General features: G+C 34.7%; 1 protein-coding gene across 1 annotated transcript in view; it reads right to left on the minus strand.

The window, feature by feature from the left end:
* Window positions 1-598: 598 nt before the first annotated feature.
* The window catches only part of LOC144439350 (glycine receptor subunit alpha-2-like), a 29,165-nt gene continuing 13,456 nt past the window's right edge, over window positions 599-16,307 (minus strand). Inside the window, exons 2-9 of the mRNA XM_078128633.1 lie at window positions 13,637-13,707; window positions 13,039-13,106; window positions 11,806-12,029; window positions 6,153-6,235; window positions 4,766-4,900; window positions 2,407-2,636; window positions 1,621-1,752; window positions 599-820 (exon numbers count right to left, since the gene is read on the minus strand). Coding sequence (XP_077984759.1) covers window positions 599-820; window positions 1,621-1,752; window positions 2,407-2,636; window positions 4,766-4,900; window positions 6,153-6,235; window positions 11,806-12,029; window positions 13,039-13,106; window positions 13,637-13,707 — 1,165 coding nt within the window. The remainder of the gene's footprint in view (window positions 821-1,620; window positions 1,753-2,406; window positions 2,637-4,765; window positions 4,901-6,152; window positions 6,236-11,805; window positions 12,030-13,038; window positions 13,107-13,636; window positions 13,708-16,307) is intronic.

Below are 16,307 nucleotides of genomic sequence, written 5' to 3' on the forward strand. Positions count from 1 at the left end.
TATGCCAAGTCCTTGTGTGTAACTCAATAAATTGTAAAAGATTAGTAAATGTGCAAAATCTTTGTTATTGTATGTACAATAACAAACTTTGTACACATGTATTGAGTTATAAACACAGACTTTGTTCAATGTTGTTTCACATTGAAAGCGACGTCAACATTCAAAAAGTTGCCGTCACTTATAAAAACTTGACAGTGGATGGTGACGACATCGACATAACAAATGCTGGAAAATATGGTTTTTTTACATCACTACAACGACGTCCTTGACCAATCACAGGACTCCTTGAGATTATAGATTTGCATATATACAATTGCAGAAGAATCAAATCATTGCTTCTGATTTCAAACACTTATTTCTTATTCATAACACATTATCAAAATTTCACTATTATTATTTTGGGGGGCATACACTTGAAAATACAATACAACGATACCAAGTCACTTGTTTCACTACTACCTTACTTAAAGAACTTTTAACGAAATTATATTAAATCCCTTAAATATCTAAATATGTGATAAGTCATTCTCAGATTACATTGATTTAAACAGTACTATTGAAGATTACACCACTCCGTGTTGTTTATATATATACATTGCTAGACGAGATAAGCAGGCCAATAAACAATATTGAACAAAACAAAAGCGGCAGGAAACAAAAATCTGGCATATTTATCAATATTTTTAACCTTTATAACATGATTATCTATATGTGATGCTGCCACTTCATCTGAATTGACCAATTTCTTTTGGTACTTAGCACACGTTCTACAGGTTTCTTCATCCGCCTTGACAGGTGTATACTCTAGTTCCACTGATTCCTACAAAAAATATATCAATATTGTTTCCATATCAAATTTTCAAATTCAAAGTTATTATATGGCAATACCATGTGATGAAACTCAAAATCAACCGTGATGCAAGGTATATGTTATTCACCTTAGCCTACCTTGTAACTCCCTGCAAGTATTACAAACTACTCGTTAGACTTGTCCCGATTACTTCAGATGTGCTCTGCACTCCTCTCCGTAAAGCACTTTTAGATGAATGCGATATTTTGGCAACACACATTTATTTTCCTTATCTTTCTTTTTCAAATTTGGCAATGGAAATATGGGAGATTCTAAACTGTATTAGCCGAATTTATCGATAGTAAAATAGTCAACTGTCGCACATAGACAATAGAGATATGACTCAAATGCACACGTTTAACTACCAATCCTACCCACTAAAGACTAATATAACACATCATGTTCATATAGCCTTTAGTGATTGGCTTATATCGTAACTCATGGTACGGACTATTGACCCGTAGTGACCCAAATTTGCATATATGGGCACTATTCGCGCTTTGTTTTCCCTAAGACAATATTCACCAAGCACGAAAGTCTTATAAGGGATTTTCTTTGACTATAGAAGAAAATGCGCCTGAGAATGTGATCTGTTAGGAAATGCTTATTACCTGGCCTTATTAGGGCACGAGTAGATGTCATATTACCCCTCATGCTGTTCTGTAGCAACTATTTCCCTCGGTCATCAGCCGGGGGTAATACTTGCTACAACGTGGTGATAGACGTCTATTAGTGCCCTCATAGCAGGGCAGTAAGTGTATAATATTTACCTGTGACTTCTGGCAGAGTTTCTTACGCTCGAGTTGCTTTTTTCTTGAAATAAAATCATAACTTGAAATGGCGAATTCAAGCAGAGCAGCGAATACGAAAAACGAACAAACCAACATCCAGATGTCTATTGCCTGGGGAAAAAAATAAAATAAAGTTATAATCTGAGCAGCAAGTGAATAAACCACAATGTTATCGTATTATTCATTGCTGTTTGATTAATTATATGATTTAAGGTGTACTTAAAACTAAATCGTTATTGAACGAGACCCGTCTGCTGACCCGCGGTACAAATGGCATCATTATTCAGTTTTCATCATGTTGATTAACAACTTCATGGCCATTATGACGACAGCGTTATTGGTAGTATCACCTTGCGTTGCTGGTAAAAGTTAAATTGCCCTCGTTTATGCGCAAATACAGCAATTCACAAACAAATCTCGTTATCTTTTACATATTATCTCTTCGTCACAAGCAGGTGGATTAGCATCGCGTTTTTGAGTTGTCAACTATGCCTTTGTTCATAATATCTATGAAGCCAAATCAGAGTATTTTCACAATATAAAATGCATACAGTTTTGGGTTTGTTTTGCTGTTTTTGGAAGGGTTGGGTTTGGCGCGATTTCCCTATAACATTTTGTTTTAAAACCTAAAATGATAAAGGGTAGAAAATGGTAAATTGTAACAGCAACTTAAAGTAATCGCTCTTGATCTTGGCATTGTCGATTACCATATAGCATAACCATTCAACATATAAGTATACACATCAGTGTTCATTTTTGACAAACCTTTGTGTAGGACACTTTCGGTAATTGGTTTCGAGCTGATGAACTCAAAGTTGTCAAAGTTAGAACAGTGGTGATGCCTAAACTAGCTCTCGCGGGTGTTGCCTCTACGCTCAACCAGAATGAAACCCACGAAAGAATTACCAACAGGCTAGAAGGGACGTAGTGTTCCATAACGTAGAAAATGAGCTCTCTGTCTAACGAAAAGTCACACACAAGGTGGTCGTAGTGGCCTGCAAAAGAAAGACGTTTATTGGAATTGTTTATTCATAAATGAATGAGGTCTGTAGAATTGTTAGGGTACATGATGTTCTGGAAGTTAGCTATATCGCATATTATTTCACTCGTCAAGATTATGTATTCATATCGCATTTATGACATTATTTTTCCGTCTTATCGTAATGAAGACATTGAATATACAAAAAGTAATGAATCACAAGAGTGTTCTGAATTTTTCCTAGCACCAAACATGTCAACTAATAAAGATACAGTGATGATATGTATGCAACAGTCTATTCCATTCCATTAGACATCATTATCTCTGTTAGAGCATAGAGTATAAAAAATACGACCAGATAGTTTATCCTAAAGGTTGTTTGTCAAGCATGTCACGTTATTCGTCTTAAACATTAGACGTGAATGTACGAACATTTTGGAACTCTCTAATATACAAGCTTTGATCAGAAATAAAATAATTATTATTTTCAGTTATGATTGATGTCAAAAAATGCACTCTTGTACTAGGAAAAAGAATGCTTTTAAGGATATTGAAAAACTAACTCGTAACATATTAGCCGAGTATACATATTGCCTTTAGCTAATTAATTATACTAACTGACTGTTATAGATGTGACGTTCATGGACTTCAAGTGTGAGTTATTACACATTGAGTAATGATCAATGCCAGAATAGTTTACTTTACTATTATACTTGAATAAAAAGATTTTTAAAGATATTAAAATAACACTATTATAAAATGCTAACGATTATCGCCGATGGGTACATGATACATCATGAAAATTAATGAAATTCCACGTGTTTTAAATTGATTACTTAGTAGTTGTATCCATATAGAATGGTATGATGTAAATATTTTACTGGTTACCCTAGTATAAAATCGATAACTTCTAAACCTATGCCATTATCTGCCGATTAACTCTGCATACAATACAACATTTCTTCTGTCCATAGCTCGATGGACGTGACTGATCTTCAATTATCTCTCTCGGCTTCTTAAGCTATATGCCCCTGAGTTAAGCTTTGCTTCCATTCAGATACCCGTCTTCTGGAAATACCATATGTCGACGTTCGGTGAACGATCTTTTTCAAATTGTTAGACTGTACTTAAATTACTGGAACTTATAAAATTACAGCTAAAATGATAATGGTTTCATGCTTCACTTATGCATGACATTTTCTACACACATTCAGACACTTTTTAATGCAAAAGAAACAATTACATAGGTGCCGTGCACAATGGGGGATGTAGAAGTAGTGAAGTTGATATGTTGATTACCAGTTAGAAAATAAACAATTGAAGCCATAGAAATTAACAAGTCCATGTGTAAAGTTTTTCTTAGAAGCCTGTTTTTACTGCAATGTGAAAGAATAGCAATGTGTATCAGTGTTCAATGTGATTGTTTATTGTGGCTCTGTTATTGTTTGTCTAGAGCTGAAATATGTCTAACTTTGTGTCAACAACGCAGTGTCCAGTGAGTGAAACACCAAGCCAACATCATTTTAGCTGTATCTCCCCACAGTCTCCGTCATCCGGACTCTGAGCCATTCTTTCAACTGTTTTCAGGATATTTGTCTACACATCCTTTTCACATTTGAATTCACTGCTTTGTATTCTATACACATGTAAAGTTTCATTTAGATTCCACGTTTACAATGGAAGTAGCGGACCTTAGAGTAAGGAATTATTGGTGACAGTAAAATGAGATTTTCATATACTTTTCTCGCATTGTGCCGATGTTTTACATTTATAATATTGTCTTTACAATTTATCATCTGCATGATAAAAGCAATGAGATGATATCAGCTGAAGTTGTATCTTGTATAAACAATTCTTTGCTAAACCATAAATCGTTGAATCGCGTAATGTTAGAAACATTTCCCAAGGGCATCAAGAAAAAGACATTCCGCAAAAGAGCAAGTATTTTAGGTCTTAAAGTTTGTGATAATATCTTTTCGTTTCGTATCACGAGTTACGAGTGACGTTGAGTTCAATGTTTAGAAAGATTATAAAGGACCAAGGGCATGGTCAGAAAGATAAAATATTGTTTTCATGATAAGTGATTTTGATGAATACAAGATTTTAATTCTGGTTACGTTGATAGGATGATGAAATATTAATTACCCATGGGATATTCAACCACATCTCTTCTGACGGTAGGATGCCTCACGATAAATCCGGGGAGTGCTACTTTTTCTGAGATGATAGCACTGAACTCCTCTCCCCAGTGAAGATGGACATCTCTGATACTGTAACTGACTACAAAATATCAAATAACACATATGCATTAGTTATTTATGACATATACTAAAAGTAATATTAATAATAAAATTCAGCTCGTGTAAGTCATTAGATCAAGGTGACCATGGGTCGTACGGTGTGAGTGGATATCCTGAGTGCTTGCAATTATTGACAAAAAACTCTTTAAGATTAAAAGTTTTGTGCCTATTCATGCGTTGACACAGATGATACTATCTGCTTTGTAGATAAAACATTATAAACACACTAAGACCAGGTGTCTAAAAACATGCACGATAATAAGGGAAATGGTTTTTCATAGTTCCTTTAGCTAATGGAAATTTGGCATGATGGATAATAAATCCTCAAGGATAAATTTCATGACGATCTCAAGTCTACTTAATCTCTAAAGGGGATTATAGTGATGTTTGTTGTCTTACGGTAATGTGAGTTGGCAAGCGTGAAATGAGAAGTTAAGGTATGCATATAATTTAGATAATACAGTGGTAATACGGTGCTCAGATGAGGCATCTACAAACGGAAAGTAAATCACTAATAAAAAAAGTTAGCTTTTCAGCGTCATTAAACATAGAATTTATTCTTCACTTAGTAATACACATATCACATATCGACTACATTAGAACGCAATAACCACCATGCCCCCCCCCCGCGCTCAACGCGGTGTGATAAAAATTGCAAATTGTTTTTACGTGATTTGTCTTTGTTTCCATAACCCCCAAAATAACAGAACAACAAAACTGATCATTCCAACCTTTCCACATTACACATTTTAACCCTATGGCATCGCTGGCGATCCCTATAGATATGTGGTATTTATTATTTACTTCCAGAAATCACACCCGATTTGAATTTTTCAGGCTTATCAGGGAATTCATGATGCTAGAGTACTCGGTGGAGACTTTCTTTTGTCTATGTAATTCCAAAAGTAAATCATGAATACAACAGGACAACAAATCTAGCCACTGTTTGTCTAGGTTTATGTATGGGAAAAAATTGTCATAAAGAAAACAGAACAAAAACCAAACAAACTAAACTAAGCCAAACAAAACTAAACATAACAAAACACTTGGGAACCGTATTATTGTATCCTTATTTATAGAAACAAAGTGCTTCTATCGGGTACTGTCGATTTGGTATCTTATCTGTGAAAAACTGTTGCTAAAAACAGATCAGTTATACCTTATCAAAAATACACTAACAGTATTGCAATTGTAAATGTAAATGAATAATTAATCAGATTAGCACCACTTACAACTTTCCATTTCAATGGCACAGGATTGTTTATCCATAGGAAATCTGTGTAAATGCATATGGCAAATAAGAACTAGGCTGACCCTGTAAATAAAAAAGAATTAACTTTATAAGTAAACGCTGTCTCTACATGACACAACTACACGTCTAAGATTAATGGTGCAAATTTGAAGATCTAAGTGTTCGAAGACACACAATAATAACCGTGCTAATGGTGTGTTGGCATCCATCCGAGTAGCCCTGAATATCGAATAAAAATGGTCTTTTAATGTTTGACGATCGATCCTCTGCAGCCATATATTTTGTCCTGTCAGTACTATCAATCCCCAGCGGAACACGTATTCGAAGTCACCCATGCAGATCACCAATGCTTTCCCAAGCTGGATAGAGATGTAAAACGATTTCCAGGCTTGTTTGTGAAGCTTAGTCTTTCGCGTCGTTCTTGATTCTGCCGACAGTGTATACAGGACGCCAGATCATGTACGTCTCTCTAGATACAAAGTCTAGCATTGGAGAATACACCCTTATCACTGTACACAATACAGAGCACTGCATTCCTTATATGCACTGTAGTAAATGAGTTATGCCATATGAAAGTAAGTTGTACAGTTGTACTTTCATTGACTTCATATCGTAAAGCTTCGAGATAAAGAACCTCATCATTGAGATTCTAGAGCTAATCTATGCATTCACTTTTTTCCACACAAAACTGCTCCAAAATATTCTGTAAACGATCTCATAGGCCACTGTGATTTCTACTTGCTCTGGTTGTATTTTTGAGGAATAATGTAGAGTTTAGGAAAAGAGATATAAACAGCAAATGATGACAATATTAGTATTATCTGCTTATATGTTATAATTACATATCTCTGAAAATTGAATATTTTGCAGGTAAATTCTCTTCGCTTCGTGATGTAATACAAAAGTATGCTTGACTATCAAGCCATTCGAAAAACAACAACATGTTTATCAAAAGCATTTGCTGGCGTTTCGGTTTCCTCGCGATATAGCAAATACCTTGGGGGTATGCGAGTGGCACCTGGCAGATACGTTACAAGGACACATTTCTTGGATGGTATCTGCAAAAATAAATATTATTCACCTCGCATTGAAAGGCTCATCTAAAAAATTCCCAATGCCAACTGAACTATATCATAGTTGCAGTAAAAAAAGTTTAGATTGAGATGATTGTACTTTCACGTGGTTAATTTCAGCACACTGAGCTGCATGCCTAGAGAAAGCCTCTTTAGTATTCTAACCATGAACATTACTAATAGGCGACCAATGACACTTGCTGCATAGAGTAGGAACACACTTGTGATTGAATGGATGTTTCCCTGTCCTTTTAGACGTGGCGGTGCAGAAAAAAATCTTTGTTTCTTTATTCATTGGATCAAATTACATGTCAAAATCGAGTGCCTTTTCATGTTCCTATCACTATCACCTATTTCCAACACACATCACCATACACAGTATCTGCTATCATTTGACCCGATGTTATAGAAGTAATGTAACAGTTGTTTCACCTAATGGTATGCATATATCCTGTCTCACAAATCGTATTACCTTAAAGGGAATAAGATATAACATGGAGTCATATTCCTTTAACTTTTTAATCAAGAATATATGTTTTTAAACAATTTTACCATACACGAAATATATAAGGCCGATTTGTAATTGTTCGGGGTAAAATGTGATTGTTTAGAAAATAATGGCCCCTAGATATTCACCTGAAGTCAAATTAGAATTGCAATCTGCTGATGTCAAAGTAAACAGATGAGCTATGCAATATCGACATACAGACAGTCTACAGATCTGACTACAGATTAATGATAAATCTATCTAAATGGACAAAAAAGTATCCTGATGTGACCCGGAGAGGAGCTGGGTGTCTTTGATTGATGGTTCACATTTTATCTTCACGGGTTTATACTGCCATGGGAATTAGTGTAAATAGCCTAAATGTAGTGACTCGACTGCTTATATGTAATCATGTCTGTCTGTCTGTCTGTCTGCATGCCCGCCCGTCTGTCTCTGTGGCTGCCTCTGACTCTCTGCCTCTCCCCTCTCTCTGTCTCTCTTTCATTGTCTTTATCCCTTTCTGTTTCTGACAATTCATAAATTTTGATGTGTATGTATGTACATGTATGTATGTATGTATGTATGTATGTATGTATGTATATATGTATGTATGTATGTATGTATGTATGTATGTATGTATGTATGTATTTTTTTGTCTCTTAAAATAGCTACTATCGTGAAGTTAATGAGAATCATGATGACTATCTAGACTTTTGAAACGAAATAACATTGACTTTCTCCGAGAAAATCATGCAACCCTACGTTGGTACAAAAAAGATTAGGAAGATTATTGCAAACGGTTAGGTAGCTGGTTAGTTGTTATCTCAACACGCCAGCAGGCATGTATTGAAATTCAATATTAAGTGTAGTTTGATACGTCCTTCGATCGCAACAATAGAAACGTATTTTTTTCCTTGATATGATAAATTATTCTCACTACGGTTACAGGATTAACGTTTATTTATCAAGTCGATGGATGATAATAACATAACATCAAAAATTGAAGAAGCAATCGCTCACTCACTCACTCACTCACTCACTCACTCACTCACAGATTATTTCATTTTAATTAGTGTTTAACTCTCGGGGCTACAGACTGGATTTTTCCTGCAGACTGGACAATCAATAACAGCGATTATCCCCTGCCTTGAGTCGTTCCATCGCTCGCTAATTCTTTCAACACTAATAACACAATATAGATTACGAATGTAACGTGAACTCATTAAAATGACAGTTACGATGCTTAGTTACTGGGTATTCTGCTGAAGATGTCCGACATAAAACTATTTCGGAAAAATTGCTTTATTAATCCCATTATCCAATTCTCCCGTGAGAGAGAGAGAGAGAGAGAGAGAGAGAGAGAGAGAGAGAGAGAGAGAGAGAGAGAGAGAGAGAGAGAGAGAGAGAGAGAGAGAGAGAGAGAGAGAGAGAGAGAGAGAGAGAGAGAGAGAGAGGGGACGGACGGACGGACGGACGGACGGACGGACAGACAGACATACAGACAGACAGACAGAGACAGAAATAGATAGATAGAGAGAGACAGATATATATATATACAGACACATCGTTCCAGATCGTGTCTGAGAAGGCACTGAGTGCTCTAGGAACTACTATTGCTCAACACACATTTTACAATGTATCTGTAGTGGAAATAACATATGGATATACCATGATGATGATGATGATGATGATGATGATGATGATGGTCAAAACTTTCCCTTTAAGTGAAGGAAGGAACAATCCACTTTGTGAATGCAACATTCTAGAACGCTTGAATAGAAAACTTTCACCTGTCTTGTTTTCCGTTATAGGTTTTTTAAAAATTCCAAGACCTACTAAAGAAGGAACTCAAAATTCTGAATATACGATTTTTTTTACAAGAATAACAGTATTTATTTAACTTTCTTTCAAGCGATTATCAAACAAATCTACATTACATGTTTTGACATATTGAGATTTTAGAGTTGAATGTCGAAATTGTAAGATGACAGAGTTATTTTCAACTACTATAGGCTTAAGAGAATGTAGTAATGTTTTTTTTCTACTGAGGTAAATTTCAAACGCATTCTAAATATGTTGTGGGGTGATAAGATGTGTAAATAAAACAAGGAGGACTGGTTGGTATTGAGGCCTTTGGAATCGAAACTCTGGCACATGTGCATATATATATATATATATATATATATATATATATATATATATATATATATATATATATATATATATATATATATATATAACATATACTGGCATAATACCCATTGTGATGTATTCATTTATTTGCAATGTTTTCTTCAACGTTTGCCAATAAAACAAATGAAATGTCGCCTGATTGCGAATCAGCGTTTTCAATCAGAATGAGGACCACATTCGAATGAAAACGATGTTTCGCAATTATGCGAGATTTCATATTTTTTTATGGGCAAACCGTTAAGAAAACATCGAAACATATCGAACAAGAAATGAATGCGTCACAATGAGGACTGTGCCAGTCTACATAAACAAAGCGTGTGCACTTCCACTCAGACTATTTCAAATAAAATTCTTTGGTCGAGTTATCACTCTTAACTTAAAGTTAAACTTAACTTAAAGTTGTTGTTAGAATGGTATGACCCACGTCAAAGCTGGAATTGCAAATTGCTAGTAAATAGTTAATACAGTCGTAATTCATTGCTAAAGGATATCCATACAATGTTAATACCGAAACCTTAGAAAGTCAACCAGGCATACCATGTGATAAAAGGCTGACATCCGTTTAGAGGAAATTAAAGACTAATGTTGGCCTTCTTCGCATTAAAGAAAGTGTGATACATTTTCCTACATCACAGTGTTCTGTAGCACTCACTACCACCGCCTGTTATTAGGGTATTTGTTTTACAAAGGTTGTGGAAATACTTGCACTTTTGCAATGGCGACTCAGGCTGTTGCTATAGTGGACTAATACATAGAAGTTGGCACCCCAATGGACTGAGATGCAGTATCTGACAAAACGAGTTGGGAGATTCTTGTGGTGACAATATGAGACAATAATCCACTTATTGGGTGTGACGTGTTTAATCTCAAAACTATTTCATAACTTTTTCTGACAATTTCAGAAAAAGAGGCTAGGAATACGCAATGTTCCATAGGAGTCATTAAACCATACAAAAATGCATGTGTCCGATAACCCAATCGATGCTAATTTCAGCCAATGACCCTAAAATATATATTTCAAAATGGTAACAATGCTGAGAATTTACTTTTATTTCGTGGTAAATTTAATAGTTTTTTCAATTTAAGAAAAGTAAAATGATGATAATTTACTTCTATTTCCATGTAAATTTTCTTCTTTGGTTGATTTTCTAAAATCATATTCATTCCAGGTCTTTTAAGACTTTAAGTTAATCTAAACAGTAGAGAATTTATATTGTCTTTTACACCTCATCAAACTATCACGGAGGTGTTGAGGCCAACGTGTAGCTGAGTCGAAACAATTTCTACAAAATTAATATAAATAGAATTCTGATCTGCTCTTCTTATTCTGGTCATATCGAAAACACATATATTTTACATTTGCTTTATTTATCTATTTCAGACATCATTGATGTCTAAAGTAAATCTTACATGATGTCACGTGACTTGAAATTTTGATGAATATGCTGACCATGTAATTAGTTGACATGAATGAAAAGTGTTTTGCAACTTGATTGCAATCGCTTTCTTGCAACAAAATTATTAATTTGAATTTTACGTTTACATTCATACATTTCGGATCATAAGGGTTTCATTCATATATACAGACATTGATAAAATGCGAATACATGTAAAACGCAATTAGCTTAAATAAGTTATTGCTAATTGCCGAGACACTGCTCGACAATCAATTCATTTTCAAAAGATGTATATAAGATTAAATTACATTGTCACCAAATTCGAATTGTTATAGGTTTTCGATTGCAATGTTTATAACTTAATCATCTAGTGAGACTTGGAGGTGGACAGCAGATCTGATTAATCATTCGCAACTACTTTTAATTTTTCAATGAGCGTTCTATAGGCCGATATTATATATAAAATGGAACGACTTTATTTACCTTATATCGTATGTAACGTGTCCTCTCGGGTGTACTCGGATTTGCTTATTGGTTTCGGTAACTTGATGTAGTTCTGCATCTTTCACATTCACAAAGTAGACGTCAGGAGTCCATATCATATGTTGGACTTTGGATCCTGATCTTAAATCAATCGGCTCACTGCTGTTAAACTTTAATCTAGGATCATTCCATTCCATCACTAGATACAAGGTGGCACCGTAATCCTAATACACAGAAAAAACAGAAAACAGAGAGCAATCTGCTGACTCTGTACTTCTTCACATAATCCACCATTAAATTCATAGTGAAACTGTATGATTGAAGTTATCGTTAGATTTTCAAATAATATATATGTATTATGTATTATTTTATATCATATATATCCTCCAGAGCATTTAAATAAACGGATATATATATATGTATATATATATATATATATATATATATATATATATATATATATATATATATATATATATATATATATATATATATATATATATGTTACACCCAATCTGTGAAATTGCGCAATTCATGAAATGGGTAGATAACTAACGCTCATTAAAATTAGATAAATATATATATATATCGAGCACATAAACATCAGTGGAATACCATTTTAAATTGCTAAACAGGCTAATAGGGAACTTGCAATCCAGACTGATGCAATCCAGACTGATGCAAAGGACTATGGGATTATCTGTGATTATCGAAATACCTAATCTGGAGCTATCGATATAAAACCTCCCACAATGGTCTTCGTAACTATGAATTGATTATTTGTGGTTACAAACAATGTAACAGTATTGTTAACAATTCGTTAGTATTTATCATCACATTTCCCATGATGCAACATTCAACATGGCGGGTTTGCACGTTCCCTATTGGGATATCACAATAAAATGTTCACGTTTTCTCTCTACTAAACCTTAGATAAATACAATATGACACATCACTCACTGTCCTGTAGAATAAAGGGGTTCAATCAAGTGTGTAACTTTAATTTATGTATGTTTAACTTGAAAGGGTTCATGCATGGTTTATGCAGCATTTTCGATATTAACGAATTACTTTGAAAAATAAATATAACATACAACATGTCATATGAGTCTAAATAGTGAAACAAAAGTAAATTAAGCGATCTGGTGTAATGAGCATTTTTCAATATTGACGCTAATAACTGTTATGTTGTAAAACAAAACACTAACACAACTTATTTTACTTTGTTCTTACCATAGATATTTCCGACAGGGAATGTATGCTGGTGATGAAAAGACCGACTGATACGTTGACAGGAGGACCTATTGAAAAACGATTTCGATATACAGTGTAAGACTACACGTAGACTGTTAGTACTCCCAAACGTCTCCTTAAGATAAAAAAAAAATATCCTCAGGGATATCAACGACTCGGCGAGTGTATATCGCTACCATCAGTCCTGGTGTATTTTCAGTATGTCACATTATTATAATAAAGCTTTTTTTTTTTTCTCGCAAACTATGTATTCATAGATGGAGGTAGACCAGATAATGTCATTTAAAGTTGAGGAATTTTCCCAAATTGAGCGAGCAGGGTAAGAAAGCGTATGCTTTCGAGACTGTGATTGAATATTAATTTCCTGTTGCCATTGTGTTGTCTCGACACCGCTGTCAGTTAGTTAGCTATGATCTATCTATGCTGTCAGAATACATGATACAAAATAGGTATTGAGTAATCATTAATGACAGAGATGATCAACAAAGTAATCTCTGCAGTAAAACATTGACTTGCACTGGCTGTGTAATCATATGAGATGACTAGTGTTGAATTGTATGTTTGTTTTTTGACTTACCTCCAAAGTCTGGGCGTAATTGCTCGTCATAATTTTGCTCTGATATGACACGCTCTAGTTCGGCAGGTGTACTGTAAAATATAAACAGTGTATGTATCGGTTATAGTTCAAAATATCTCTTTTGTAACTTTTAGATGTCTGTATTGTCACTTTTGATATATGAAGGGGACATCAAACTCAAATCAAAAAGAATACTACGTTTATTGTTTGGTTTTCTCTCTCTCTCTCTCTCTCTCTGTCTCTCTCTCTCTGTCTCTCACTCTCTCTCTCTCTCTCTCTCTGTCTCTCTCTCTCTCACTCTCTCTCCCTCTCTCTCTCTCTCTCTCTCTCTCCCCCTCTCTCTCTCTCTCTCATTCTCTCTCTGTCTCTCTCTCCTCTGTCTCTCTCTCCCTCTCTCTCTCTCCCTCTCTCTCTCTCATTCTCTCTGTCTCTCTCTGTCTCTCTCTCTCTGTCTCTCTCTCTCTCCCCCCTCTCTCTCTCTCATTCTCTCTCTCTCTGTCTCTCCTCTCTCTCTCCCTCTCTCTCTCTGTCTCTCTCATTCTCTCATTCTCTCTCTCTCTCTCTCTCTCTCTCTCTCTCTCTCTCTCTCTCTCTCTCTCTCTCTCTCTCTCTCTCTCTCTCTCTCTCTCTCTCTCTCTCTCTCTCTCTCTCTCTCTCTCTCTCTCTCTCTCTCTCTCTCTCTCTCTCTCTCTCTCTCTCTCTCTCTCTCTCTCTCTCTCTCTCTCTCTCTCTCTCTAACCGGCTGAGATTTTGTGAAATTAGGACTAAATATGTCCACAAAAAATCCATATAATGCATAAAAAAAATTGCGTGGTTCTGATTACATTCAAATTTAAAATATGTGGGGAAGGTAGATTTTTTATTTTATTATAATTTTTTTTCATGTGTGAGTGTCTAGTTCAGGTTTTCCATTGTTTTCCAAATGGTCAGCAATTACAGATTGGAAGAATGGTTTTATATTGTCTTTTTAAGTTGATGTTAGTTTCCACACCCACTATTTCTTGCGAGACTTCACGATTTTCGCGATTTTATTATCATTTTTCTCGAATACGTAAAAAAAAGTTTAGGGTCGACGTCAATAACCAGGTGGGGTCGGGTGACCGAAACAAAACAACTTTTTTTTATTTGGCCTAACATTAATAGTATGCAAGGTAAAACCTTAAATTTATAGTTGTTTGCAGTAGTCAAAACATGATGTGTTGTTGCTGAATAGATTCAGCGATGGAATCCAGAAGAGTGAAATTGTTGGGTTTATAAAGAATTATTTTGACCATGTGTGAATGAAAATAAAAATATTTGGATGAGATCGGGTAATTACATAATAAGTAAACAAAAAACAGCAGATGAATTCTACGTTAAATCCAGGTCAAAGTGGGTCACGAAAGTGAAAATAATATTTATTTTATATCTATGTAGTCGACAAAGTGACTCGTTCCTAATGTACTACGCATATAACGTTAACTCGAAAATTGCACTGTTTTCCAACGCTGGTTTTCATAACCTTTATTTAAAAACCATATCAGATTCAAATGAACGGAAAGAAGTCCATCCAATTACTCCCTATTCCATTAATTTGGAATTTGTTTAATTTGTGAAAACACACATGAGTTTCCCAACCCCATTTTTCCTTCTACTTGTATTCCAACTTACTTTAATTACTTCAATTTTTAAGCTTAATATTCGGAATGATTATTCGGGGTTTCCACATTCCTTCACATAATTGACCATTTATGCCCTCGTTAGTCTTCTTGTCGCCACCATCAAAGTCATATCATGGTCCATTTTAACGTTCCCATGAAAATCTTTGTATGTTTTTATGTTCAATTCCGAATTAACTCAATATATAGATAGTTTAATTACGTACATAAATAAATGAAATTTTTCGCCTGATTGGTGAGAATATCATTGGCGTAGAAAACACCTGACATTGCAACGTTTAGTGTACAAAGGACAAAAACAATGGATCAGCTTTATGCTAGGGGGTCTTGCAATTGTCCTATTCATGTACCTGACCCTAACCCCTATCGGTAACCGTAGCCATAATTCAATAGCTTGAATACAAACATTTGTCTATTGTACAGCTCTCCACTATTCATGCTACACATCGAATTCCTATAGCATTTTACAACACCATCAATGCATAATGCATATGTGACATGTCAGTCCAATGTTTAGTATCAAGAAATATATGATGTTATTAAATTTGCCCCATAGTTTCCCTTTGATCTCAATAAACCTACTTAATTTAGTGAAAACCTGTTCATTTTATTGCACATGGCCATTGATATACAAGGACGGCGATAAATACATGAATCTCAAGAGATAATTGTCTGGGTATGTGATACTAAATACACTCACATAGACACATTCTACCACCCCTAACACACAGACGACCACTATATATATATTTACAACCAAGAAAGAGTTCCAGTACTACCAAAACTATATATGTATATATATATATATATATATATATATATATATATATATATATATATATATATATATATATATATATATATATATATATGTGTGTGTGTGTGTGTGTGTGTGTGTGTGTGTCTCTCTCTCTGTGTGATAATCTAGTAATATGTATAGTCATGTTTACGTGTGTATATAACTGCATATATGTTTAAATATGTTCATTGTTCTACACATACGTTATTTCGCC

The sequence above is a fragment of the Glandiceps talaboti genome, chromosome 8, assembly GCF_964340395.1.
Source record: "Glandiceps talaboti chromosome 8, keGlaTala1.1, whole genome shotgun sequence".
Classification (NCBI taxonomy): domain Eukaryota; kingdom Metazoa; phylum Hemichordata; class Enteropneusta; family Spengelidae; genus Glandiceps; species Glandiceps talaboti.